The sequence below is a fragment of the Anomaloglossus baeobatrachus genome, chromosome 3 (assembly GCF_048569485.1).
Source record: "Anomaloglossus baeobatrachus isolate aAnoBae1 chromosome 3, aAnoBae1.hap1, whole genome shotgun sequence".
Lineage (NCBI taxonomy): Eukaryota > Metazoa > Chordata > Amphibia > Anura > Aromobatidae > Anomaloglossus > Anomaloglossus baeobatrachus.
In genome coordinates this window covers 128,343,060-128,370,601 of record NC_134355.1, presented here as the reverse complement: position 1 = coordinate 128,370,601, position 27,542 = coordinate 128,343,060, and the positions used below count along the sequence as shown (strand labels likewise).

Genomic DNA, 27,542 nt, shown 5'->3' with positions numbered 1-27,542 from the left:
ACAATGAGTTCTTTTAAGTATACAGATCCCTTTAAGATACGTAAATGGACATGTGCACATGAGACAATGGATTAAGCCATCCAAGTGTGGTAAGTCAGACATGTTATTGGTTAGGGCTCAGCCTCAGAGCAGATCCCCCACCTTTCTTCTCACTCATCTCCATCAGACGAGGCTCCCCAATCTCAAGGAAGAAGGTCTTGTTTTTCTCATATTCCTCATCATCAATAATTTTCACTGATATGGTTTTGCTGCAAGAAGAGGAAAAGGAAAGAATGAAGAGAAGAAGCGTAGGACAAAAGAAAAGCAGAAAGTCAACTAGGCAATAGTGTTCAGAATGCAGAGCTAGTCAAAGGCGGGAACATAGAATAGGGAGAGTCAAGAGATGAGACAGACAACTAGAAATTAGGGCCTATTATCTGAGGAAACCAGTGAAATATGAGATCATTTATTGAAGCATCCTAGAAGCCTGAATTACTTTATTTTCCTCTCTATGATAGCATAAATATACATTTTTTACATAGTAGCAGCAAGTTTTTAACATGATTGGGATGCAAAAAATGGCATGCCTGTGCTAACATCTGGAATCCAACATCTTTCTATAGCTGGTTTCAAAATTATCAAAAACTTAAGGCAGATGGGCACCTCCATTGGTATTCATTTTTTATTAAATGCACATATTTTTAGGTACAAGCCCTGTAGTCTCAAAGATTTTTGAACATTTGTCTTCTACAACTTCTGTGTATCACAGTACATAATTCTCTAGCACTATCAAGAACTTTCACTTTGTCCTAATCCAGCATCGAAGATAATTTAGGAGAATAAAAAGTGTTGCAAGTCGTGCCATCAGACAAGCTCACTGTCGGATTAGACGGATGTACTGCCATACATAAAGGCTACAGAAGCTGAATGATTCTAAACTTTTAATAAAAATGAACTGCAAAACATATTTTTGAACCCAAAACACAAGGAGTGTCAAAATCTTTAAGGTGGGTAATGAATACCTTTCACAGTTACAAACAAATATCTGAGATTTGGAGCTTTACATTTTTGCATATTCCTTAATATGACACATTTTGTTCAATGGTATTTCTAACATATTATAAACATCCTTATTAGCATGAACATACACAAATGTGTAAACAGTACAATTATAGGGAATCTGTCACCTTCTCACATGTCCACCCCGATGGTCATCACTGGTCTTGACCTGGTGCCTCCTCTATCCTTGCAATCACCATCCTCCTTCTTCCTTCGTGTGGATGACGCGTTCTATAGTCTCCTTCATTGCACTCCTGCAAATTTCTATCTGTCCTGCTGTGGGCAGAGGTCAAAAAGTGCCCAAGCAAGTGCACTATAATACTTTGATCTGCCCTATGCAGAGCAGAGAGAAGTACGCGTGTGCAGGAGCACAATGGAGGACACTGTGGATGACGTAGGACACATCATCCACACAAAGCAAGAAAAGTGGAGGTGCTGGGTCAAGATCAGCGACGCTCATTGGACCGGACAAAACCACCCTGCAGGTGAGTAGGTGACAGGTTTCCTTTAAGGGGTCTTAAAAAAACTCATTACTGAGCTAGGCAAGGGTTGTCATTATTTGTGACCCTCATTAAAAAGTTCAAGTGCCCCATAAAACACAGATAATTTGAGCAAAAGTCAAAGAAAAAACATTCACAATACACATTATCAATTATAATTTGATCAAAAGTCTTCGTTGGTAGTGATGACATTCTGTTGAGAGAAGCTCTATCAAATCATAATGAATAAAATGATGGTATAATCCTCCTACGAGAGTCCATAACTTTATAGCAAATACATCTGTGCCTTTTTCAAGTTCACAAACGCTAAATTACTTAAAAATGCTTTCCGACACATTGTACATGGAGAAATAATAACCCGCTGAAGCCGGCTTTAAAAATGTCTCAAATTATATACAATCAAGAGAACTGAGTGACACAAAATTACCTGATCATAAAGTGCAAAGAACTTTTACTGCATTTTATTTCAGAAACTCTTGAAGAGTGAAGGCACCTTTAATGTAGACTATGGATGTCAATAGCATCCAATAATTTCTATAAAATGTTTTCTGTGATTTATTTTAAAGCAACATTTTGCACAGATTTGTCATAAAGGAACCATAAAACAATATGTCGCTCATGATAAGCTTTGTTGGATCACCGAGGGGGTCTCAGTATATCTCTAGCCCACCTTTCTGACTTTAGCTCAGTCTTGCCTATATCAGTAAATTATTTCATTGAATAAACCATAGCTCATATTTTCATTCTAATGTTCACAGAAATTAGTGGTGGGGGTTGACTATGGCAAATAATAAAATTGTTCCCCTTTTAGTGCTGGATACCACTACTAAAGCCTTAATCAACAAGGACAGGAGGATTTGGTGCTGGTTTGCCCCCATATTTCACCTATAATATTAGCGGATTCCTGCACAGTTATTCAAATACCTTCACTATAAGGATTAAGTTCCCAATCTCAAGGATGAGGCGATCTAGAGCAGCCATATGAGCTTGAACAATTGCATAAACCCTCTTGTCAACAGCTTTTAGTATCCCATTATATTATTCTTCAAACTTTTAAGGAAATTTGTTATCAGGTTTTTGCCATCTAATCTGAGAGAAGCACAATGTAAAGACAGAGACCCAGATTCCATCAATGTGTCACTTACTGGGCTGCTTGCTGTAATTTTACAAAATCACTGTTTTATCACCAGGAGATTATCACTAGAGGACTAGTAACTCTGTTGCCATGCAGTCCACCATATTTGTAAGCTCCGTATAATTCCGCCCCTACCATTGATTGGCAGCTTTCTGCCTATTCATGGTGTACACAGAAAGCTGCCAATCGGTGCTGGGGGCGGGGTTATACTGAGCTCAGCATTCAAAGAACTAATAGATCTGCAGCAAGATAACGGATTTTCCCAAAACTGTAGCAAGCAGCCCAGAAAGATAGACATCACTTGTATTAGGGTCTCTGCCCTTCCATCATGCTCCTCCCAAATGGCGTAGCAAAAACCTGTTGACAGACTCACTTTAAAAATAAGGCCATGTTCTCATCTATGTTTGGGGCAGACACCATGATGAAAACCAGATGGACCCTAATAAAGTCAAAAGAGTCAGTCAAATGGAAAAAAAGAAAAAAAGTAAAGAAGTGAAGACCCCTTAGAGGGCTAAAAGCTCTGAAGACCATCAACATGGCGCATAGCCGTTATTTGAACTATAATATATAAATATAATAAATGTACAATATATTGAAGTGCACAGGACTAACGGAGTCCACAGTCCCATCCATGCTGTTCCTTTTGGCATTTTTCGACTTGGCAGTAGAACAGTAAGTGAAGCTACAGCTGGGAGGATTGAAAGAAACAAATTGAACTGGCAGCATTTTTCCGGATAATACACAAAACTGGCAATTTAAGGCTTTAAAGTGGCTAATTATTTTGTTATTGCCTATTATGTTTCAAACATCACGTACGCCAGGCAAGCTTCCTTAATATACTTGCGGCCAATAAACAACCCACTATATTATCATTTAAAGAGGGGAGGCAGGAGGGGCAAGAGGACTTTTTGCTCTGATTTTGATCTTGAACTACAGACAGTAGCTATCAACCGGTAGTCATTAACCGGATTATGTTCCAATAAACTCACAAGTCTGAATGGGTAATCACTATGTTATGATACTTCCACTGTGTTTGCCATTATCATCACACTCCAATCAAAAGACACTAGCTAAGCACATCCACGAGAACATTCACCGAGCAGATTGCTCGAAAAGAAAGACGTCTCCAGTAAGTTTAATTTATTTGACAATACTTTCGAGTCTCGAATTAAGAAAAGTTTACTATCTACTTTGTGTATGCTTTTAAAGACATATTCTTTCATTGCAAATGATGATCTTTTATCTTCTTGCAGTGTCACAGCATCAGGGAGAAAAATATTCAAATTGTAGTAAGAAATCACAAGGAAAGAGGCTCTCTCAGCCAAAATGGAGGCCCTCTTTTTGGTTAGCATGATGTTTCGATGGTCAGGTACGTCATCACAAGTCACCTACAGCAACATTCAACACGTGCAGAAGGAGTTCCAGTACGCCTTCCTTCACTACACATATACTAGATGCCGCTAGAGGGGATTTGTGATGAAATATTGAAATATCCCACTTATGAGATATGAATCAAGACCAGAGAAGGGATGGCAAGCTTGACTGTTTGGGAGAGTATATACACCCTTGAAACCTTTTATCCATCTAGATAAAATGTTTATGGTCACAGGTGTCACTAAATTTTGATGACATATATATATATATATATATATATGTATATAACCATTTAGAACTCCAAAATAGGGCGGCCGGGACTCCAGTCTTTGGTTACCCCAAAATGGTCACTTTTCCCGCACTTTGCTTTATATATCCCCTATGTCCGATGTCCCTCCCCCATCCTCTTTCGCCCTGTCCCCTACCACTCCCGTTACATTCTATCATGGACCAACCCCTGTCATGTCGGCCTTACTTAACAGTAAGGTGTCAATCACAGCACGGGGCATGTCAGGTTGCCATTCATGTGAGTTTCTAGTTCTGCCATTATAAAAGTCCTGCTATTTAAACAAACATATCAAATAAATAAAAGATCGGACTGTGACAAAACAAGCATGTCTGAACCTTCTGTATTAACCCTTGCAGCATGCTGGCTTCAGCTTACATAGCAAAGACCTGCAGACAAATTCACTTTAAACAGCTGTCAACATTATCTTCTCTCTTGTGCTGAATCTGACAGTAGATAGAACATCATCATTGTGAACTTTTTACCATACTAGATAACATGTCTATAGTGCTTTACAGGGCATAAATCCTGCTGACACGTTCCCTCTAAAAATAGATCAGTATGTAGTAAATTTCTAAGCTCCCTCTAGAGATTTTGAGAATTGAGCTGCATCCCGTATAAAGGTTTATTAGGAAATTGATTAGCACCGGATGTTAAAATTGACTAAATATTAAAAGACGGGTATTCAATTTGTCTAGCTCTGACCCCCAGGCTAGCAGTTTACCAAAGTTAATATGGCTGACCATCATGATGAGGTGTCAAGATAACATTCCTTCATCTCAGGCGCTAATCTCCATTTGTGAATGATTGATGTTCTATAATATACATCTGCTGAAACCTCTTGAGCTAATTCTTCTGTTAAAAGTTTGGTTTTAATTCACAGTTAGACAAAAAAGGGTGTTTTTCCTCAAAAATGACTGATACTTTATGTAATAGAGCATCCTGCTGGATCTATATACTTCTCATGGCCAATATAATACAGAATGTCTTCCTATGAATAACACGACTTGTCCTTCAGGTCTAACGTGAATTCATCTACATTCTGAGTAACCACCAAGCTCGGCAAACAAAGCACAGATCACCACTATGAATATGTATAACGACGACCATTATTTACCCCGCGTCTAATTTAATGAATACAAATACATGAATAGGTAAGAAGCAAATGACATTTGTGAGAGGAGCTGGCAAAGTAAATTTATAAGCAACGATAACTAAAATTGGAGTGTATGAAAGAGCAAAGCTTGGCTCAGGCCACTAGCATCTGACAGGGTTAGGAGAACAGTAAATTATCTAAAAAAACATTAGCAGTAAGATCAATGACATGCCTAGCAATATACATTAGTTCAGTTTATTGATTTTTATTCTTTGGGCAGTATAACAGCTATTCTTTGCTACTATGTTTATCAAAATATCTGGATCAATGAAGCAGGAGCAGCAGTTATTCTGTCACATGCTGTACGGCAAAGCAAATGTAGATAAACAAATTAGAGTTCATATTTTTAGAACATAACATATTTTCCATTTAGAAAGATGATAACTAGTAACCCTTAAAAAATGAAAACTGTGGTTTATTAAGTTAAAGAGGGGGTTCACTACTTATTTTTCCAAGCCACATCAATATAATGTTGAGAAACAAGGCTTCTTTCAAATACCTTGTGTTGCCAATAGCGGCGCTATTGCGGTCTGCTCATCCCCTTCTTGTGACCCCCAGGCTCAACGACCTCTGATGTCCAGTGATGTGTCGTCAACTTCCATTTGACCTGACATCACCACGGCTGGACCCAGTCTTTCTAAGTGACTTGACTGTGGGCAGTGTTACACTGCTCGTCACAGCCCAGCATCACAGACCAGCATCTCATGCACTCTCTTCTTCACTGCAGAATGTGCAAGCATGAGTGACGCTGTGCTGTGACTCGTGGTGAACGTCCACCCAAAGTCCAGTCACTCATGGAGACTGGAACCGGCCTCGGTGATGTTTGGTCAACTGGAAGTTGACGAGACATCACCGGTCATCAGAAGTCATGGATAGGGGATGAACGGACTGCAACAGCACCGCTCAAAGATACTATTGGGCAACACAAGGTATTTGAGAGAAGCCTTGTTTCTCAACATTATATCGATGTGGCTTGGAAAAATAACTAGTGTCCCACACCTTTAAAATGTATCATAGCATATCTCTATGTAATCTATGAACTGCTGATAGGTTTGATCCAACTCATCAAACTAAAAATAATTCGTTGAGCTATACTCAAGACATGAAGGGCACTATCTAATGCTGAGGATTTCTGGGCTAGGCCACTCTACATTGCTTGACTGATGCAATATGACTGAACATCAAAGATGCTAGTCCATATTGATTATAGCTTAGAAGAATTCCCTGTGACATGTAACTGCTTAGGGGCAGAGGTGAAGATGTCAATGTGATTCCCAGCTTGATATTTCGAAGATCATTTTCAATATCATCTATTTGTAGTTTGAAGTTCTGTTCTCATTATCAGGACAATTGGCGATGGATCAAATCCAATTTTTTTTTAAAGAAAATGGGTTGGTAGGAACATTTACTATAATTGGGTCTAGGAAAATATAAGGTAGTTTAATATATGGTTGGACACTATGTGGAATGTCCTGTAGAGTCTTGGACATAAGACATAGCAGAGCTAAAAAGAGTTAAAGGGGTCGACTGCAAAGTGAAAAAAATATATATTTTTTATAGAAAAACTAAATTCCTTTGTGTTATTGTCACTAAATCTCTAGCACTTGAGCTGCAATACCATAAATACTATTGCCCAAAAACAATTATACCATGGATATGATTCAAGCTTTTTTTCTAAATAAAGCAGATTTTTTTTTTATTAGCAGAACTTTTTAAAAATTAGCAAAATTTGTGTTATTTAGCAAGATGGTGGCTCAGTGGTTAGTACTGTTGTGTTGCAGCGCTGGGGTCCTGGATTCAAATCCAACCGAGAACAATATGTACAAGTAGTTTGTATGTTGTTTGCATGGGTTTCCACCAGGTACTCTGGTTTCCTGCCTCATCTCATTTGATAGCAAATTAAAATTGTGATCCCTGATGTGATGATACTGTCTGTTAAACGCTGTTGACTATGTTGGTGCTATAAGTAATTCTCAGTCAGCACCAGACCCGGAATTTCTCACGCACGGTGACGTCACCGATTTAATGACGTTACCGCATTTGAGAAATTCCAGATCTGGCGCTGAGTGGTAATGACCTAGGGAACCTCGTTCTATGGTAAGAACAAGGCTGCAAAGGTTGGAATATGTATTCAGGGGATGTTGTGAGAATACTACACCATGGATTATATCGGATACTTATGGCTTTATTTTTTTTAAATAAATTGGTGAATGAGGGCTAGAGGAGTCTTAATTCAAATAAACTATTTTTTTCCTACATATTTTTTACCTTAACATTTACTGTGCTAGTAATGGGGAATATATCCCTCTCCATTAATAACCCCTGGGCTTGAAGCCAGCTGGCAGTTTACAGCTGACATCATCCCCCCAAAAATATTACTCCAATTGCCAACGTACTAGGGCAATCGGGAAGAGCCAGAACAAGGTGCCAGAAATGGAGCAACTAATGGATAAGTCAATTGTAGGGTGGCTGCCTACTGCTATTTTTAGGTTGGGAAGGGGCCAAATAACCATGGACCTTCTCAGACTCATAATACCTGACTGCAGCTGTCTGCTTTAATTTTGCTGGTTATAAAAAATTGGGGGCACGCCAAGCCATTTTTTTTTGTTTTTTTAAATAATTAATTTTAGTACTTTAAACCAGGCTAAAAAAAACCTTTAGTGCCACATGAAAGGCACTAAAGGGTGCAAGTGTGAAACCCTGCCTTTATGCCTGCTCTAATCTATGCTGTCCCTCCCACATCAACTCTCCCTGAACTGCAGTGTGTCAATCAGCGCATCCCCAGGTCTCATATGAGACCCGATGATGCGATGCGGCCGGCCAACCACAGTAATGCCAGTAGCTAATAGGGTTACAGCATTACCGTGTATAGCAGGCAATCCCATGATTCGAGGACTCAAGCATGGCCTCAAACACCCACGACATTCGGCCCAAGCACCCCGATTCTTGAGTGAGTATTAAGCAGTGCCAAGCACGCTTGCTCATCACTAGCAACTACATTTATTCTGCTGTGTCAAAAGCCCTGACACATATTAATGATCGAAATTAATTATGACACAAAACCGAGTCAATTTACAAATTGTATTGACATTATGGAGACGTATGGAAAGTGATGACCTGTGCATCGCGCTTTTTATCTTCAGATAAATATAAAAGGGCAATATCCATAAATTGGCTGAAATATATATTTGTGCTTTGTATCGATTAATCCACATAACTCGTTTGTGGATATTGACATGGTGCAAGCACCTTCATTAATTACATGTCACTGCTGATAACACATACTGCTGTTTGTCATGCAGATATAAATACAAATATTGGAGCCATATGGTGGAAACTAGGAGAGAAACATATATTGATTTTTATATTCAGCAGCTTTTATTTACATTGGAAAAACACGGTTAAATCCTACTTATGATCAGTGAATGCTTCATTTCCACTATACATGTATATTAAAAAAGGATAAAATCAGCATTGTTAGAGGGGCTATCTAGCAAAATCACATTACATTTAGTTGGATAAAGCAGTTTCCATTTCATATTGGCAATCGTTATTTTTTTCACAAGATATTTCATTAATAAACTAATTATAGCACCACTCAAGAGTTTCAGCTAGAGTTGGCCATGCATGCGCCTTTTTTCTGACTTTCTTGCTGGTGTGGGTGGATCCTTTCTGGTAATCTTGATGTCCCATAATCTTAAAAGCCTTCTTTGACTGTCACAGAAATAGAATATTCCTGGGATGCATGAAAGCTAAGAGGCTAGATTTACATATGATGCTTTGGGGTACATGCCCACTATCAGTGTTAGCAGCGTTTTGGATGCAGTGTGTTTCAGATGCATCCAAAACGCTGTGTTGTACAGTACAAGCACAGTGGCTGAGAGTTCTAGAAATCCCATGCCCACTGTGCGTGTAGGGCCCTCAGCGAAAACTAGCCTGCAGTGCGGCTTTCCGAGCTACAATAATTTCAATTCTTTGCTGTGGAGTCGCAAGCATCCTCCACAGGGAGAATAGAGAACCGCAGCGCCCTGATAGTGGACACGAGCAGCTGCGGGCCCCTCTTGTCCAAATTACTGTTATTGTGAACAGTTAAGCAAGTTGAAGATGAAATGATCTCTAAAAGTTAAAAATGACACATTAATTTGTATTTTAGCAAAAAAAATATATATTTTCATATTTTACATTATAAAAATTAAAAAAGGAAAATGGGCTGATGCAAAAGATTAGCAAATCTTGGAGATTTGTGTGCTCAGATAACTTTGACCAAGGTTTCAGACCTTAGCCTGTTGGGGTTATGGCTTGTTCACTATCATCATTAGGAAAGGCCAGATGTTACAAATTTCACTGCTTTGTAAAACCACATCCTTCTCTAACAGCAGACATCGGTACTTCTAAGGAGCTGCCTAGCACTCTGAAAATGAAAGTGATTGAGGCCCATAAAGCAAGAGAAGGCTATAAGAAGCTGGCAAAGTGTTTTCAAGTTGCCATTTCTTCAGTTCGAAATGTACTTAATAAATGGCAGTTAACAGGAAGGTCAAGATAAAGTGTTGAAGACCAAGCAAAATTTCTGTGAGAACTGCTCGTAGAATTGCTAGAGAGACAAATCTGAACCCCTGCATGACTACAAAAGACCTTCAGGAAGATTTAACAGACTCTGGAGTTGTGGTACATTGTTCTACTGTTCAGAGACACCTAAAATACAAAGGAAATGTGTCATCTTTAACTCTATGCCTTTTAGAGATCATTTACTCTTCGACTTGCTTAACAGTTCACAATAACAGTAGTTTACATTTACTTTTACATGCCACTGTACATGAATTACATGTGCTCTTCAAAACATACATGCAGAACATGCAGACTAAAGGGTAGTTTACACGCTTCGGTATCGATATCGCTAGCGAGCGTACGCGCCCCCGTCGGTTGTGCATCACGGGCAAATTGCTGCCCGTGTCACACAACATCACTTACACCCATCACACGCACTTACCTGCCTAGCGACGTTGCTGTGACCGGCGAACCGCCTCCTTTCTGAGGGGGCGGTTCGTTCAGCGTCATCACTAAGCGACCGCCCAATAGTAGAGGAGGGGCGGATACGAACATCCCGCCCACATCGTTCCTTCCTCATTGCTGGTGGGACACTGGTACGGTGAGTTTCCTCATTCCTGTGGTGTCACACAGCCATGTGTGCTGCCGCAGGAACGACAAACAACCTCGTTACTCACCTGCCAACGATATTTGGTGTTTGGACGACCTCTCCAAAACCAACGATTTTTACCACTTTTGCGATCGTTGAAGGTCGCTCGTACGTGTTACACGCTGCGATGACGCTAAGGACACCAGATGTGTGTCACAAACACAGTTACCCCGACGATAAATCGTTAGCGATATCGCAGCGTGTAAAGCCCCCTTAAGGCCGAGTTCACACCTTGTTTTAGCCACACATCATTGGTTCTGTCAGGGCTTCCATCAGGTACCAGGAAAAACGTAATTCAGAAGTATCTGTCATTGACATTAATGATACAAAAGGAGTCCCCTTTTTTGGGCTTTGCAATTTGTCTATATAGCTTTCCACGGGCAGGTGTTTAACAGTCAGGCCTGGGTCCTGCTCTGCCACAGTCTACTTTGAGGCCTGGTGACATGTATTGAGATGAACTACTAGAGAAAGGACCATCTTGATTGTCGTGGTGAGATGGCTTTTACTCTCTTTTGATCAAAATAATGTCAACTAAATACTCTGTGATTTACATGTACTATTACTATTTGTTTACTTATTGCAGAGTATTGGCTTGTTTTTATCCTAGGGTTTTTCTGTTAACGGCCACAGTAGGAATGTGCATTGCAATTATACAAACAAGTGTTCCAGCCCATTTTTTTCAGTTTGACTTTTATAATAGACGTTACTTTATTGCTTAATCTATTTTTCCATAAATATCCACTGAATTAAATGAATTTGGCTTGTTAACACAGGTCAATTAGTAGAGAAAAGAGATTGAGGTTTCAAAGTAGACCGGGCTGCTGTAGAGAGGAAGTATTTCCTAGATGGAAATAGTAATTTTGTAGTTTTTTTTACATATTTTGTGCGTGCACTGAGTAATTTTTTCAAAAACTATGGTAACGCTCCTTTCATTTATAATAACTTCTGGCGGCAGATTCTCAAGGAGATGTACTGTATGTCCGCCCATAGATCTTACCAGCTCATTTACATATAACAAAAATGCGCATTTCCCTGGAAGAAGACATTGGATCACAGATATCAAAGTATCATTTTTTTCAACTTTCTGTGACCTACATATCAATATAGACGACTTAGGAAAGTTGATTCTACTGTCAGAGTCCATTTAAAGGGAATATGTGATTACAAAATGATCTATTGTTTAGGTCAAATTTTTATTTTAAATGTAATTTAGAAAAAAAAAAGGGAAATCTGTTAGTCAATTTTCCACATCACAATGGATATGAAAAAAATACTAGACTTCTTGCATAGAAGACTTTTTAGTGATCACATTTTCATTATAGACAGGATTACTGTGAAAAGTAACACCTCTCAATCCAGTATGCTGGATCCACCATTCACAGCTCACCTCATCCTTCTATGTTTTTTTAAATACATTTAATATAAAAGCCTAATTGAGACAATAGGTAGGTTTTTGATGACACATTGCCTTTAAAGGGAAGCTGTCAGCAGGTTTTTGCGATCTTATCTGACAGCAGCATGATGTAGGCAAAGAGATCATGAGTCCAACAATGCATCACTTAGATTACTGGCTGCAGTCGTTCTGACAGAATCAGAATTTTTAGATTTAGCCATGTAGCAGAGCTGAGAAAGCTGCCCCCGCCCACACCAGGCTCTCTATAGAGATTGTACATTGACAGTGAGGTGTCAATCACAGGAGGTGGTGTGCCAAACTGCAGTCATGTAACATTATAGTCCAAGCAATGAGAACTCCTGCTTATGTCCTGCTGTTTAAACAAACATTCCATGAAAACAACAGTTCGGACCTTGAAAAGACAGGCATCACTGAATTCTGTGTTTTAACCCTTGCAGCATGCTGTCTTTTGATTACATAGCAAAAACCTGCTGACAGATTCCCTTTAAGGTGATGTGTGCATTAGTTGCTAGATATCTAACTCCAATTTTATAATCCATATATTATGTATTCTCTGACCTATGTACGGCCTATGCAGAATAATAAACACTTGTTTTGACAAACTCTCTTTTTACAACTTAAACTCTTAGCTTAGCTATAATCCCACTGTTCTAGGAAATCTTGTTACAGTATTGTGTTGCAGATGTACAGAGTAATGAATGAAAACATGAGTCACTGTGATCACATAGAGCTGTGAAGTGCTTCCAGTATCAACCCATATTCCGGTATAATGCCAGCCCTCTTCGTCTTTGCAGCTGCAAACTGTTCAAGGCACGTTGTATGCGAATCATAGGATGTAAATACCATCCTGCGCTTGGTGCATCATCCAACAGGACACAGACATTCACATCTGCAGCTGGTAAAGACGGTTCTTCAAGAATCCATTTGGCAAAGTTACTCTTCCTGTTCTCAGCTACACTTTGCCAGTCAGTTGGCTTCATCTCTCCACCAGGCTTAGCCTAAAGGTTCATATGTTATATTGATAGGGTTGCATGTGCCAGTCATAGCCATTTCCAGGTGCAGGAGTCACTTCTGGTTGAATAATAAATTCTTTTCATGGGATATGCCAGGAAACTATGAACCGGCCGAATGAATGTCTTGACAATGAGCAAAAGCACAGATTTCTGCTCAATGTTATACAGAGGAATAAAGTCACTAAATTAGATGCCAAATACACAGATGGCATCGTACTGAGGCACATTAGGTTTGGTGCACATTAGTGTTATTTGGCATATTCTCCAAAATGCAATCATTTTATATTAAAAAGCATTACGCTTGTTTAAGATGAATGCAAATGCTTATGAATGAATGCATAAGCGGGCCAATAATTGATCATTCGTTGGCTCATCGCGACTTTCATTGTTTTTCCCTATACAGTTTACATAGGCCAGTGTATAAAGGCTTTCAAATTAGCAACACATCAACTTACCAATCTGTCAGTTGGTGCTTATTTAGGAAGGTTGACATCAGAAATCAAACTGGCCAATAAGCATGACTTAAGGCTTAAAAACCAGCATCATAAATTTAATCTGATTCAATCTGTTTGCTAGTTTTAAGGTTGAAGGTAGACATAAGTCCATCAAGATCAGCCTAAAACCTTACATATTGATCCATTGGAACAGACAACAGTTCTATATTACGTGAAAAAATCCTTCTCGACTCCAAATACAGCAATCAGACTGGTTCCCTGGATCAACGTCCTATCACAGAATCTACTATATATAACCTGTCATAATATATTTATCAAGGAAGACATCCAGGTCTTCTATGTACATTTTTAGTGAATCAACCATTATAACATCATGTGGCAGAGAATTCAACAATCTCACTGCTCTTAAAGAGGTTGTCGACTACTTTTATATTGATGGCCTATCCTTTGGATAGGTCATCAATGTCTGGTAGGCTGGGGTCCAATATCCCGCACCCTACCGATCAGCTGTCCGCGGAGCCAGCGGCGGTGGCGGGCAGCCGGAAATGCTCAGTTTCGGAGCTGCCCCATCACCGGATAGTGACTGTGGCTGGATACTGCCCATGTGCGTCCCACTCAAATCAATAGGAGGTGGATGTGCAGTACCTGGCAAAGGCCACGAGAAGATGGGGCAGCTCTGGAACTGAGCATATCTAGCCACCTGCGGCCACTGCCGGCACCAAGATCAGCGGGGGTGCGGGATGTCGGATTCTGGCTCATCACACATTGATGACCTTTCCTAAGGCTAGACTATCAATGCAAAAGTAGTAGACAAACTCTTTAAAGTAAAATATCCTCATCTGTTATGATCATTAGAAATATCGCTATACTGCATTGGTTTTTAGTTATGATGCCATGATCTGTATACCATTCTTCTCCACCTCAAATAAGCACGATTTAACAAGTAAATTAATTAATGGACCCTGGTAGATCCATGGTACCAAAAAAAGAATAGTTGTCTCTTGGGATAACAAAATCCCAGCACATAATATATTGGACATGAAACATCAGACCTTTGGTATACTAATACATTGAATAAAATATTCAATGATAATAATAATAATAATATAAAATAATATATATATATATATATTATATAATAATATATTTGGAAAAATATATGTAATATTTTATAACGGGCATCTTGAATATGGCCAGACAGTGCGTGCACTAGCTCCATTATTTGCTGAAAGTAGAACAAAATGTCTTCAGCTTCCTAAGGCATAAATTAATATTCTTGAGTTCAGAGTAGAACTGAATTGAAATTACATAACCTTCAATAGGTCAAATGTGGGTGATCAGAGTTTATGACCCCAATTTTTCACATAAGTGTTCGCATTAGTATTCAGTTGTTATTACACTTTATGTCACATGCAGATACTGTATTTCCCAAATGTTCATTTTTTATACAACTTAAAATCATTATATTGATGTAAAAATGTGAAATTGTCCTATTGATCTTGAATCCATGTAAAGGTCATATCCACAGGAGCAGTAAATGGCGTGCCTGTCATTGCAGCTACATTAATAATTGTCATCATTGTACTTGCAATGAAGAAATGTTCCTAAGACAATTTGTTGCTTACGCCTGACATTGCAGAAGACGTTATACCATACAGCGATCATTCAGGGGCCTGATAAATGATCTGGTTTATGAAGAGTTTGCACAGATCCACTAAATCAATTAATGTAATTACAGCCCTATCTAAATAGTCAATATTAATAGAAGAAATCTCCCATGAATGTTTCTTTCTGATCATATTCTGGAGCCATGATACAATCTTGCTACAATTGGATCTTAAAACTTTTATTTCAAATAATTTCATCCAAGTCAAGACCAGATAAGGCTGAATGAAGTGTGGTACCGTGAGACATTAAGTCAGACCACGACGGTTTCTCTGAAGGATCTCCAATTTTAGGTACCTCCAAATATATGCTTACATAAGTAAAGGGAACTTGTCCACAGAATTTTCCCCTAAAAACTGCGGCTATCAACAAGAAAGGTCCTATATAAAGCATTCTAAAATACTGTATATATGTGCCCGGGGCGATCTGTATAACCTCAAAAACACATTTATTATACCCACGTAGGGGACAGTCGGGTTCAATGGTTGTCGCTGCTCTTGGGTCCGGAGCCTCTTCTCTTCGCTCCAATGCCGTCATCCTTCCCAACTCCATGTGGATGACGCATCCTACGTCATCTACACAGAGGCCGCCATTGCGCTCCTGCACATGCGCATTTTCATCTGCCATACTGTAAGGCGCGGACACAGGGAAAGGTCAAAGACCGCAAATGCATGTGCACTACAACACTTTGATCTGCCCTTTGCATGGCAGATGAAAGTACGCTTGTGCAGGAGTGCCATTGAGGCCTTCGTGTGGATGACATAAGATGCGTCATCCACACGGAGCTGGGAAGGAGGATGGTGATGGCTGGAAGAGAGGAGGCGCTGGACTCAAGATCAGCAACACCAATTGGACCTGACCACCCCCTAGGTGAGTATAATAACGTCTTTTTTATGTTATACAGAGCAGCCTGGTCGCTTAAAATACAGTATTCTAGAATGCTATATATGAGGCTCACTGGTAGTGGCCGCAGCTTGTAAGGGAAAATGCTGGTGACAGGTTCCCTTTAATATTGATTAAAGGCATTCTTCGACACTTGAATAATTTGATTTAATGGTTTTAAAATAATAAACAGAGGTATAGTCACACATCAGTACTCCTATGGATCTAGTGCAAGTGGCTCCAAAGATCTGCGGCGGCTCCAGAAGCAACGTCTGTCCAGTTTGGAAGTTAGCAGGACCGCACCTTGTGATTGGCTGTAGTAGTCAAATAACTGGACTAGCGCTTCATAATCAAATCATCCAATTACGCTTAGTCATTGACTTTAGTCATTGCTTGCAGCCATCTTGGTAACGTCAGAATGGAGCAGACATTTTTTTTTTTAAATCAGATACTTTTTTATTAAAACAGAATACATACAACAGAATAACAAATCGGCATCCAAATAAAGATTCTCACATCTATTACCCCTTTAACTCCCCCTCCCGCCCCCTCCCCCACCCCGGCAGCAACACTTCTCCCCGATACTACATCCCATTTAGTACACACTTAGGCGGGCTTTGCACACTACGACATCGCAGGCCGATGCTGCGATGCCGAGTGCGATAGTGCCCGCCCCCGTCGCAGCAGCGATATGTGGTGATAGCTGGCGTAGCGAAAGTTATCGCTACGCCAGCTTCACACACACACTCACCTGCCGTGCGACGTCCCTGTGGCCGGCGACCCGCCTCCTTGTTAAGGGGGCGGGTCGTGCGGCGTCACTGCGACGTCACACGGTAGGCGGCCAATCAGAGCTGAGGGGCAGAGATGAGCAGGATGTAAACATCCTGCCCACCTCCTTCCTTCCGCATATCCTACGGAAGCCGCAGTGAGGCCGGTAGGAGATGTTCCTCGCTCCTGCGACTTCACACACAGCGATGTGTGCTGCCGCAGGAGTGAGGAACAACATCGGACCATTGCGTCAGCGTAATTATGGATTACGCCGACACTGTACCGATGATACGATTACGACGCTTTTGCGCTCGTTAATCGTATCATCCAGGCTTTACACACTGCGATGTCGCATGCGATGCCGGATGTGCGTCACTTTCAATTTGACCCCACCGACATCGCACCTGCGATGTCGCAGTGTGCAAAGTGCCCCTTAGAATACCCTCCAACTGCAGTATAGCAACCATCCCGTTGTACAGGAGGAACAACTAGTAACACAAATAAAACAAATGGAGCAGACATTACTTCTAGAGCTGATGCAAACAATCAAGAGTATCCTGCGCTCAATTTGCATGGCTGCTGGAGGACAAGTATACCCAAGTTTAATATTGTAAAACCAATAACGCCTTGAAAAATAAGTATTCATATATTGGACATGTCCTTTATTCATGTCTTAATTGAGAATATTCAACAACAAATGTTTGAGGAAACACAATAATCCTAGATGTCTACAACTTGAAATGCTCCATTTGCTTTTCTTCTAAACGTAGACTAATATTTTACTTCACGCATCATTAATTACTTCATCTGATTTGCAAAAAGGCAGAAAAGTATTTGACGTCGGCCACATGTCACTCTAAATGTAGAAATTACATTGCTTTCATGGCAAAGTCACCTGACATCGGTCAGTAAAGCTTTGTTTTATGTGCATTGTCTAGGGTAACCTCAATGAGAACTTTCCATTGCTGAAGCCAAGAAGATCTCATCAATTGCAGAAAAGTAAAAATCACAAAGAGAGATTATCTGCTTACATGACATCTGAACGATATATGTCTACTCAACTTTCTAACTGGTAAAGGACGCATTCACACATCTATGGTACATAGTTCTTGATTCACACACCACCATGAACTCATTGGCTTAAATCTAGTTGTCAAGTTCAGGTCATGAGACCTGCGGCCAGTCCATGTCTGGTTGTCTGTACGTAGACCGTAACACACGGATGTGTAAATACAACATAAAGAGCCCCCATTTACAATAGGTAACTGTTGGCTAAACAATTGGCTCCGCCATACACAGGAATGCTTGGCTCAGTCAAGAACTCCTGTTTTCTTTTTGAGAAACCCTCTGTCAGACTCCTCAAGTAGTGGCTTATCAGAGAAAAAATAATCAGCCATTGGAAATCCAGCAGGCCCGATTCTTGTATTCCCCATCATCATCTGTTAGGAGGACAACCTACATATTAGACTGTCAGTCCCACCAATGTCGGCGGGGTCAGCCATGTTAAGTCTAATGTGTGTGATGGTCATCACATATATATCATGTAATGAAGATTAAATGGGAACTATCAGGGGGTGGAGTACACTAACAGCTAAACACTGCAATACATTCAGACAGATGTAGTGTACTAGAAAGGAGAAAAAAAGGCCTGAAGGTGGTCTCATCGCTTTTATCTAGCGGCAGTACCCCTCATTCGTATTGCTAGTGAGAAATATTTTCGAGTATCACTTGCCAGAATAACATGAGATGTTCCCTAGTCATGGCCGGACGCTGCTGGAACCTTAGGCGAAGATTTTAATAGATCTTTGCCCTTCTAGACAGAAGAGGCCTGCTTTAATCAATAAGCACGTTCTGTGCCACTTCCTATGTGTTTGTAATATCCTTGGAGGCTTCTTCCTTTATGAGTTTTTCAGGGACAATACTGTGGACGATTCAGCGATTTCACTGCATTAATATTGATGTGTAATAGGCAGCATTGACTCAGAGCAGTGTTCATACAGCTACACGGAGAGCCAGGCAGCGTACGTGCAGGATTTCATTTACACTTACCTTTCTGCTCTCATTAGTTATTCATTACACGGGACTTGAGGTTGTAGATTATAATTGGATTTCTACTGATAAATGTGATTTCCATAGCTGGCACAGGTTATTTCAGTGGGAGAACATGGCATTGTCTTTCTTTCACACACTTATCTTTTAAGAATTTATGTATCTGTATAGCAAGTAAAGGCAAACTCCTGGCACTATGAGCAAACTCCTATGCCTAAAATGTAGCTATAATATATTTGGGGCCCCATGCCCAATAGATAGCTATCGACTGAACAATGTTTCAGCAGATCATCCAGCAACTATCTCTTCTGATTCGTTGATACCCAGGAGTAGAGATGAGCGGACCTGTGACAGTTCGGTTCAGCGGGTGCAGCCAGATTTTAGAAAAAGTTAGGTTTGGGACCTGGACTTCACCTGAACCCCAGTGGAAGTCACGATTTGGTGCAGTTTGGGTTGCTGCTCACATGCAGCAGCCATAAACAGATCACTTCCGGGGGCGGGTGGGCAGAATTTTTTATTATTTGGTGCACACTTCAGATCATGCTGTTGTTACCCCCATTGTGAGCCATTCAAACACTGCAAGTGGCTCGCACTGCACTGAGCACTGAGCATATCCGAGCACAGCGATGCTCATGTGATTAGTGTTTATATATAAAGTACCTGAACTCCGAATATGAACTCTATTTTTTTGTAAAGTCTGTGTTTGGTACGAACACCGAACACCAAACCTTGGGTTTGCTCATATCAACTTTTGTTCTATACAAGAAAGCCGCTGTCAGGCTCATCTGGCGATGACTTATATCATTGAGAGCAAAAAGATGGGCAGTTGGAAATCGGATACGCCAGTTCTTTATCTCCCCTGACATCTTGTATAGGGAGAGTGTAGGCCAAGACATGTTGGCCAAGCATGCTGATATTGTTAGGTTCAGACAATATAAGGCTCATGCATACAAGGGTCTTTAGAGCGTTGCAAGAACAGCAATTAAGTTTTAAAACCCTGATTAAACCCTAGAGAAAAACTTCACTGGCATGTGAAGGAAATACCGGAGGCCATTGCACTTGAAGAATGGGCTAGGAGTCCTCAGAAACGCTGCCAGAAGATGCTGTCTGCCTATCCATCACATTCGCAGCAGGTCATGAATTTGCCTGAATGAACATTCATTCCTCACTTCTATACAGATTGCATTTTTGTCTGCAGCACATCCCCTGATTACATGGGGTTAATGTGCTGACCGCAAAGAGTGGTTTATTGGTCATCATAAAAGTTGTGATTAGCAACATATGATTGCATTGTCATTAGTCATTAGACCACTGGATATAATCATATTTGGCAATGACTGGGAAAGATCATTTGTATATATGAAGTATCGTTCTGGTGTATATTACATCTATATAAACAGTTAATTTAGGATATATTGTGGCAGAAGGAAGCCAGCAGAACTAGGAGAACAGATCTTGATGACAATGGAGGATGGGCCAAGAATCGGGATCAATACAAAGAAAACAAATTCACAAAAAAACTTAGCAAACTCACAATTAAATCTTTAAGTCAATTTAATCCTTAAACTCGGGATTTATCTACTCTCTTTAGCAATATTTTGTGTCAATTAGTTAAGATAATGGCGTAATCTTATCAGCTGAAATACAGGCACAACACTGGTAATGAAAAATTCCGCGTTGTTACACCTGGATACACTTTTAAAATAAAGTTTTCTTTCATATTGAGAGTAATAATGAGGACTAGGATTAGGGATTCTTTTAAAGAATCCAAGCAATTATTTTTGGAAGAGGAATGTATTTATTTGCGCTGTCCTGATTATTGTAATGAAGCATGAAGCACTGGCTGAGGCGCAATCCCAAGCCGCTGGCCTAAATAATGTGTTACGTTAGCACGTCTGCCATTGAGCTTACATGGATGGCCCAGGAGAGCCGCATGCATAGTGCAGTGTGTAATCCTAACATATGGACAAACAAACGAGAGGGCAGCAAAAATGTCTCATCCTTCATTCTGCAAATACTAAAGGCTTTCAAATTCTGCTACATGAGCTGGCTGGCTATAAAAGGCATATATATCCCCGGGGATCACAATTATCAGCTGCTGTATGCATACAAGAAGTGCAAAGCATAATGAATGTTTATGTATTGCACCGCAACAATTGTCCCGCTTCTTATTTTAATGGAGCAATTATTCCCATCCGGTCTTTAGAGAAACCCAAAAATATCAGGTACAAATCGGAATCATTAAAGGAGTTGTCCGACATAAACTCCAAAAAAAAATTAAGTTAATCTGTGCTGTATTGTCATATAAAACACACCCTACATTATTTTTTGTTTTCTAACTTTTGTTTTCTTGATTTTTCACTTTATTCTCTGCAGCTCCTTGTTTACATTCAGCACAACCTAACATGACATGTTTGACTGCCAAACCCACAGTCACAGCTGGCACCGCCCCTGGCCTGTGTCCAGCCACACCCTCTGCCCGCCCTATGCACACACATTCCCTCCTGTCAGTATACTGCCCCAGCACCTGTAGATAGATGAATACTATGTAATGAACATTATATATAGCCCCTAATGTGAGTCTATAGGAGACACACACACACACACACACACACACACACAGTTATATAATATACATTATCTCACCTCATGCACTCTCTTCTCTACTATTGCACTGTCTCCTCTGCCCCCCCAGCACTCCCCTGTCTCTCACCCCCATGAAGTCTCGTCTCTGCCCCCCTGCTGTCACCCATGAACTCTCTTCTCTGCCCCCCCACTCTGTCAGCCGTGCACGCTCTTCTCTGCCCCCTCCTGCGATCATCACAGCACGGAGAAGAGACAGCATGCTGCATGGGTGAGAATGGAGAGCGAGCAGGGGGGCCCTGCTCGCTCTTCCTTCTCACCCATGCAGCATGCTGTCTCTTCTCCGTGCTGTGATGATTGCAGTGTCCTATACAGAGCTCAGTGCTGTTGTTCGCTGGTGTCAGGTGACATCCCTGCTTATGACTGTATTTAGAAGCGAGAAGCACGGGAGGCTGCATTCATCACAGAGACAGCGCACGGGGGAGGGGGGGGGTCACAGTTGCCCAGGCACCATACAACATAATGAGCTGAGGACACTGTTGAGAAAACAGCACTCACAGTGTCCTAGACAGAGAGGGCAACCCTGTGATTGTCCAGCACATACAGGGCACAGATAGCAGCGCACAGGGAGGGGGCGGGGCTCATCGCACTGTACCTGCCCAGCAGGGCGGCAACATGCAGTGGCAGATTTGCATGTCAACATGGTCCTGCCCATGTTGACATGAAATGACCGGAAGTAGCAAAATCACAGCAGGAGCAGTCACATGACCCCTCTGAGCCTGGGAAGAGGGGCTGACAGCAGGGCAGGTAAGTGGTCACTATCTACTTACCTGCCCCAATGTAGCCCAATAGTGTAAATAATAAAAAAAGCAAAATAAGCCGGATAACCCCTTTAACTATCCAACTTATGTCACTAATAACAGCCATGTGAGGCTACATGAAAAGATGGCATAGTACCTGATCACATTAACATTGGCAATACCCAATGGTGGAGCCGCTGGGAAGTTCACAATAAGCCATGATTGATTGGGAACCATAAAGAATAATATATTACACTTTGCCCATTGAAATCAATTAATGTCACTCTTTTCAATGAGTGCTGTTGGTTACCCATATGACTCATAAAGGGTCATGACTATGGTTAGTAATTAGTTTCAATCTGGGGACCTCACAAATAGCTCAACATGTTCAGATAGCGGGACTGAAGAAATCCTAGAAGCTAGTTGTCAATGGATCTACAAAAATGCTCTACAACTTAAAGATCAGCTCCAGAAATCATCTAATTGGTTCTTAAGAGCTGACGTATATTTTTTTTACACTTGATACAGAAATTAGAATGAGTTTTCCACCCAAAATTACCCATGAATTATAAAAATTTATTGAAAGCAATTATTCGCTCTAAAAATAATAAAAAATAATGAAACACCAATTTCCTGCTGTTATCCTGCTGATCTAGCACAGATGCTCTGACAATGCTGATTGACGGCCTGTGACCAAGGGAGCCAATCAGTGGCTATAGCAGTCATGTGTCATACTCCTGACATCATACATCCAAGCAGCATGTGACTACCGCGGCCATCGATCACATGCAGTGGTCATCTGCCTGGATCCTAGTGAACAAAGACTAGAAGGACCTCTGTACTTGGTGCTGGAGGAAAGATATGATAAGCAGTATACTTTTCTGATTTATAGTATTTACTGTTTTCTTTTTGAACACTGCACATATAATATAAGAAATTTAACTGTTGCTTTTAACCTAACAGAATAGAAACTGTGCAAAATAATCTCAAAAATAATCTCTTTAAGGGCACGTCCACACGATGTGGATGACACTGCATTCTAGATATGTGTCCTCCCTCCTGCGGAGACTCAAGCAAGCTCCGCAAGAGAACGCAGCAGTCCGTGCCCAAGATCGGGGTTCTAACTGCTGCAGACTTTCGCTGTGTTCTCCCCACTGAGAACACCCGTGTCTCTGCAAGCATATATTGACATGCTGCGGCTTGTCACTCCACAGGTGAGTTTACGCTGCATACAATAGAAACCCAGTGCTTGTACTGTACAACGCAGCGGAAATATGCTGCGTCCAAAACGCTGCTAATCCTGATTGTCGGAGAAGACGAAATTATGGCAGTTTGTGAGTGCCGTAATTTCTTCTCCTTTATATACAGTATTATACTTTGTTTATCGTTTATCTCTATTTTCTAAGCACCACCGCTGCTTTATTCCCCTAAACTTGGCAGATGTTAATTTCCCACTGATGTTCGTGTGTGGCGCTTCTAATTTTTGGACAAATTATCTCTATCCACTCTCTCTGTCTGGTTGTCTGTCTATCTATCTATCTATCTATCTATCTATCTATCTATCTATCCAGCCATATAATATAGGACAATGCCTAGTTTATTTTTAATTTTCTGTTGCCTAAGTAGAGCCATCATAATCTTCCCACTGTATATAGATGCCCCCATTCACATCTGTAGCCCTCTGTAGTATACAATTCAGTTGCCCAACACCTAACCAATCTGCCATTCGAAAAGCAAGATTGATGCCCCCTGATCTGTGTACAAGGCACAAGTGAGGCTCATCAGTCTCCTTTAGTAAGTATATACAATGTGATTTAGAAGCTGTCCGAATCCGACACAGACTCCACATTGGAAACATGGCTGATTGGATCCCTTTGATTTTTGTCTGCAACTAAACATCTAGTTTGTTCCCAGAGGGAGTCCTTGGAGAGGAGAAGCTGGAACAAAACATTCAGACTGATAGAAAAGTGCTGACTCTGACATAATACCTAATACTACTCAGTGATAAGTATTCCACCACCGTCCCTCACTACGTGTCTGCTGTACAAATCCTGAATGCTGGCTCGGTAATGTATACCGCACTTGAGCGGCTTCCTCCTTTGTTATAACACATGCTCTTCACTGCAGTGTGAGCAGACCTGAAAAGAATATCTATTAGTCTGATGCTATAATAGCTCCTACAAAACTAATCACCGCTTCTTATTGTATAAATGCTACAAATAGCTTCAGCCCCTCTGCCAGCACCTGCAGCAACGCCGCTCTGCCTCCACGAGAGCCCATGGATCTCCGCATTGATCCATCCATCATTTCATCTACCTAAGGTCACATTTAATGCAGACATAGATCTCCTGTCAGAGGAAAAACCTTACACCAACCGGAAGCAAAAATGCACCAGATGCAGACATCGTGCCTCACCACACGTGACGGCAATGTGCTGCCTCACATAGCGTGCCTTAGGTCACTGTGAAATTATTATTCTATAACAGTAAGTTCACAGACAATCCTGTAGAGATACTGAAAAGAATTTATGTCTTCTGCCATGACATGGGATATTTGACAGCCTGTATATTATGTGCCATGGAGAGAATACAAGTACTCAAAATGGCAGTATTTATCAGCTACTGGATCCGTAAGACAGAAATCCATTGAAAAGATTACAAACAAACACTAGCTTCACCAACAGATGGACACGCTTCTGCAGACATCAATCTCTTAAGGACTTTCTGAGTGCCTTTGCCAAAAACAGTAGTGTTTATGAGTAGCCGCCGTCACAACTAAATCTCCAAAGTAAAGCCATTACCCATAAGTAATGCTACTCGTAGAACCATGCATCAAAAAGTTTTGTACAATGCAGTGAATGTTTTAATAGTATTACTTTCACGATTATGTCTTTCATAGTAGTTGTTGGTCTGGAATATAGTGTATTGTCACGGCCGGGCGGTCGGGCAGACCCAGGAGGTGGATCCACTGGACCGAACTCTCTGAGATGGTGGTAGGGAGTCCGGCAGCTGAAGCACTGATGGGCAGTAGAACAGTCCGTGCAAGAGAAGGCAGCGGAGGAGTCCCAGGGACCACGGAGTCACAGAAGGTGGTCTTGGTGACGTAGCTCAGGTTCGGAGGCCGAGGTGATATCAGGCGGGGTCCGGAACCTCTGGAGCAAGATGACGGGTCACCGCAGGGATCCGGGATGGTACGGACTGTCAGATGGCAGACGGACAGCGTGCGGGGATCAGGACACGGCAGACTGGATGGCGAGGCAGGTACGGCTCTACAAAGACAGATAGGTGAGTACAGGCACATAAACACCAAGAGACCTGACTCCTAGCTCAGGGAACACGAAGATCAGGCCCCGCCCCCTTGGACAATGACCCCCTATATACCCTGTACCTGTGCAACCTCATTTCCTGTTAATGGACGCTGGCCCTTTAAGAAAGGGTCAGTGACCGCGCGCGCGCCCTAATGCGCATGCGCGCCGCCCGGGTGCCAGAAGCCAGGGAAGGAGGCTGCGAGGAGGACGCAGGGGAGCCGGCCAGGTCCAGGGAAGCTGTCGGGCGCCGGGATCGGGGGCCCGGAGCCCTGGGACGGACGGAATCCGGTGACTGGGGAGCGGAGAGCGTGGCAGGTGAGCCGGGGAACGGGGGTGAGGACCCGGGGAGCGTGACAGTACCCCCCCCCCCACGCCCCCCTCCCCGCAACCGGGACATGAAGGCACGGATAAGAGGAGTGCCCACGTTCTCCCTGGGCTCCCAAGACCTATCCTCAGGACCATACCCTTCCCAGTCCACCAGGAAGAACTGTCGACCTCGTACGGTCTTCATGGCCACGATATCCCTTACCGCATAGATGTCATCATCGGCAATAGGAGGAGGGGCCGGACTGGCAGCAGCGGAGAAGGGACCAAGGACAACCGGCTTGAGCAGAGAGACGTGGAAGGAGTTGGGTATCCTCATCGTGGCCGGGAGCTGTAGCTTGTAGGATACCTCATTGATCTTGCTGAGGACCTTAAACGGCCCGATGTAGCGAGGACCCAGCTTGTAGGAAGGTATCTTCAATCGGATGTACTGGGAAGCAAGCCAGACCAGGTCACCAGGAGAGAAACACGGAGGATCCAGACGTCTCTTGTCAGCGTGTTTCTTCATCCGCTGGGAAGCGCGCCCAAGGGACGCTTTGACAGAGTCCCAAATGGTAGCAAAGTCACGAACTGCAGTATCAGCAGCCGGAACATCCGATGAAGGGGATATAGGCAATGGGACGGCGGGCTGGAGTCCATAAACAACATGGAAGGGAGATTCGGAGGATGACTCACTGACGTGGTGGTTATGGGAGAATTCAGCCCAAGGCAGAAGCGAGGACCAGTCGTCGTGATGGGCGTTGACATAGTGACGTAGGTATGAGGTCACGATTTGATTGACCCTCTCCACTTGGCCGTTAGACTGAGGATGGTAAGAAGAAGAAAAGTCCAGAGTCACTCCCAGATGTTTGCATAGAGCCCTCCAGAAGCGGGAGGTGAACTGAGTTCCTCTGTCGGACACTATGTGGGATGGAAAGCCATGCAAGCGGAAGATGTGATGTATATAGGCTTCCGCGAGTTCCTGAGCAGAGGGCAGTCCGGCCATAGGAACGAAGTGGGCCATTTTGGAGAATCGATCAACCACGACCCATATGACTGTGTGCCCGGAGGATAATGGCAAGTCCGTAATAAAGTCCATTGCTATGTGTTGCCACGGGACTGAGGGTATCGGTAAAGGCAGAAGACGGCCATGGGGCAAGTGTTTGGGCGTCTTGTTCCTGGCACAGGAGGAGCAGGCAGAGACAAAAGCAGCGACGTCCGTGCGAAGGGATGGCCACCAGTAATGGCGTACAATCGCACCCCATGTTCTCTTCTGACCAGCATGCCCGGCTGTTTTTGAGGCATGACCCCAGTGTAACACTTTTTGCCTGTCGGTATCGGAGACATAGGTCTTCCCGGGCGGTATCTGGGCTAGGGTAACAGGGGCCACCGGAATGATGTTGCTAGGACAGATGATGGGTTGGGTAGTCTCTTCCTCCTGCTCCATGGGCATGAAAGACCTGGACAAGGCATCAGCGCGTACATTCTTGTCCGCGGGTCGGAAGTGAAGCTGAAAGTCGAACCTGGCAAAGAATAAGGACCACCTGGCTTGCCGTGGGTTCAGTCGCTGAGCGGACCGCAGGTATTCTAGGTTCTTGTGGTCCGTGTAGATGATCACGG

The 27,542-nt window shown here is 42.2% G+C and overlaps 1 protein-coding gene across 2 annotated transcripts in view; it reads right to left on the bottom strand.

Moving 5' to 3' along the window:
• Nucleotides 1-27,542, bottom strand: part of SLC8A1 (solute carrier family 8 member A1) — a 446,495-nt gene that overhangs the window by 123,207 nt on the left and 295,746 nt on the right. Inside the window, exon 3 of one of the 2 annotated variants that reach the window (XM_075339430.1) lies at nucleotides 142-248. The exons of the other annotated variant lie outside the window; for it this stretch is intronic. Coding sequence (XP_075195545.1) covers nucleotides 142-248 — 107 coding nt within the window. The remainder of the gene's footprint in view (nucleotides 1-141; nucleotides 249-27,542) is intronic. 2 annotated transcript variants of the gene reach the window in all.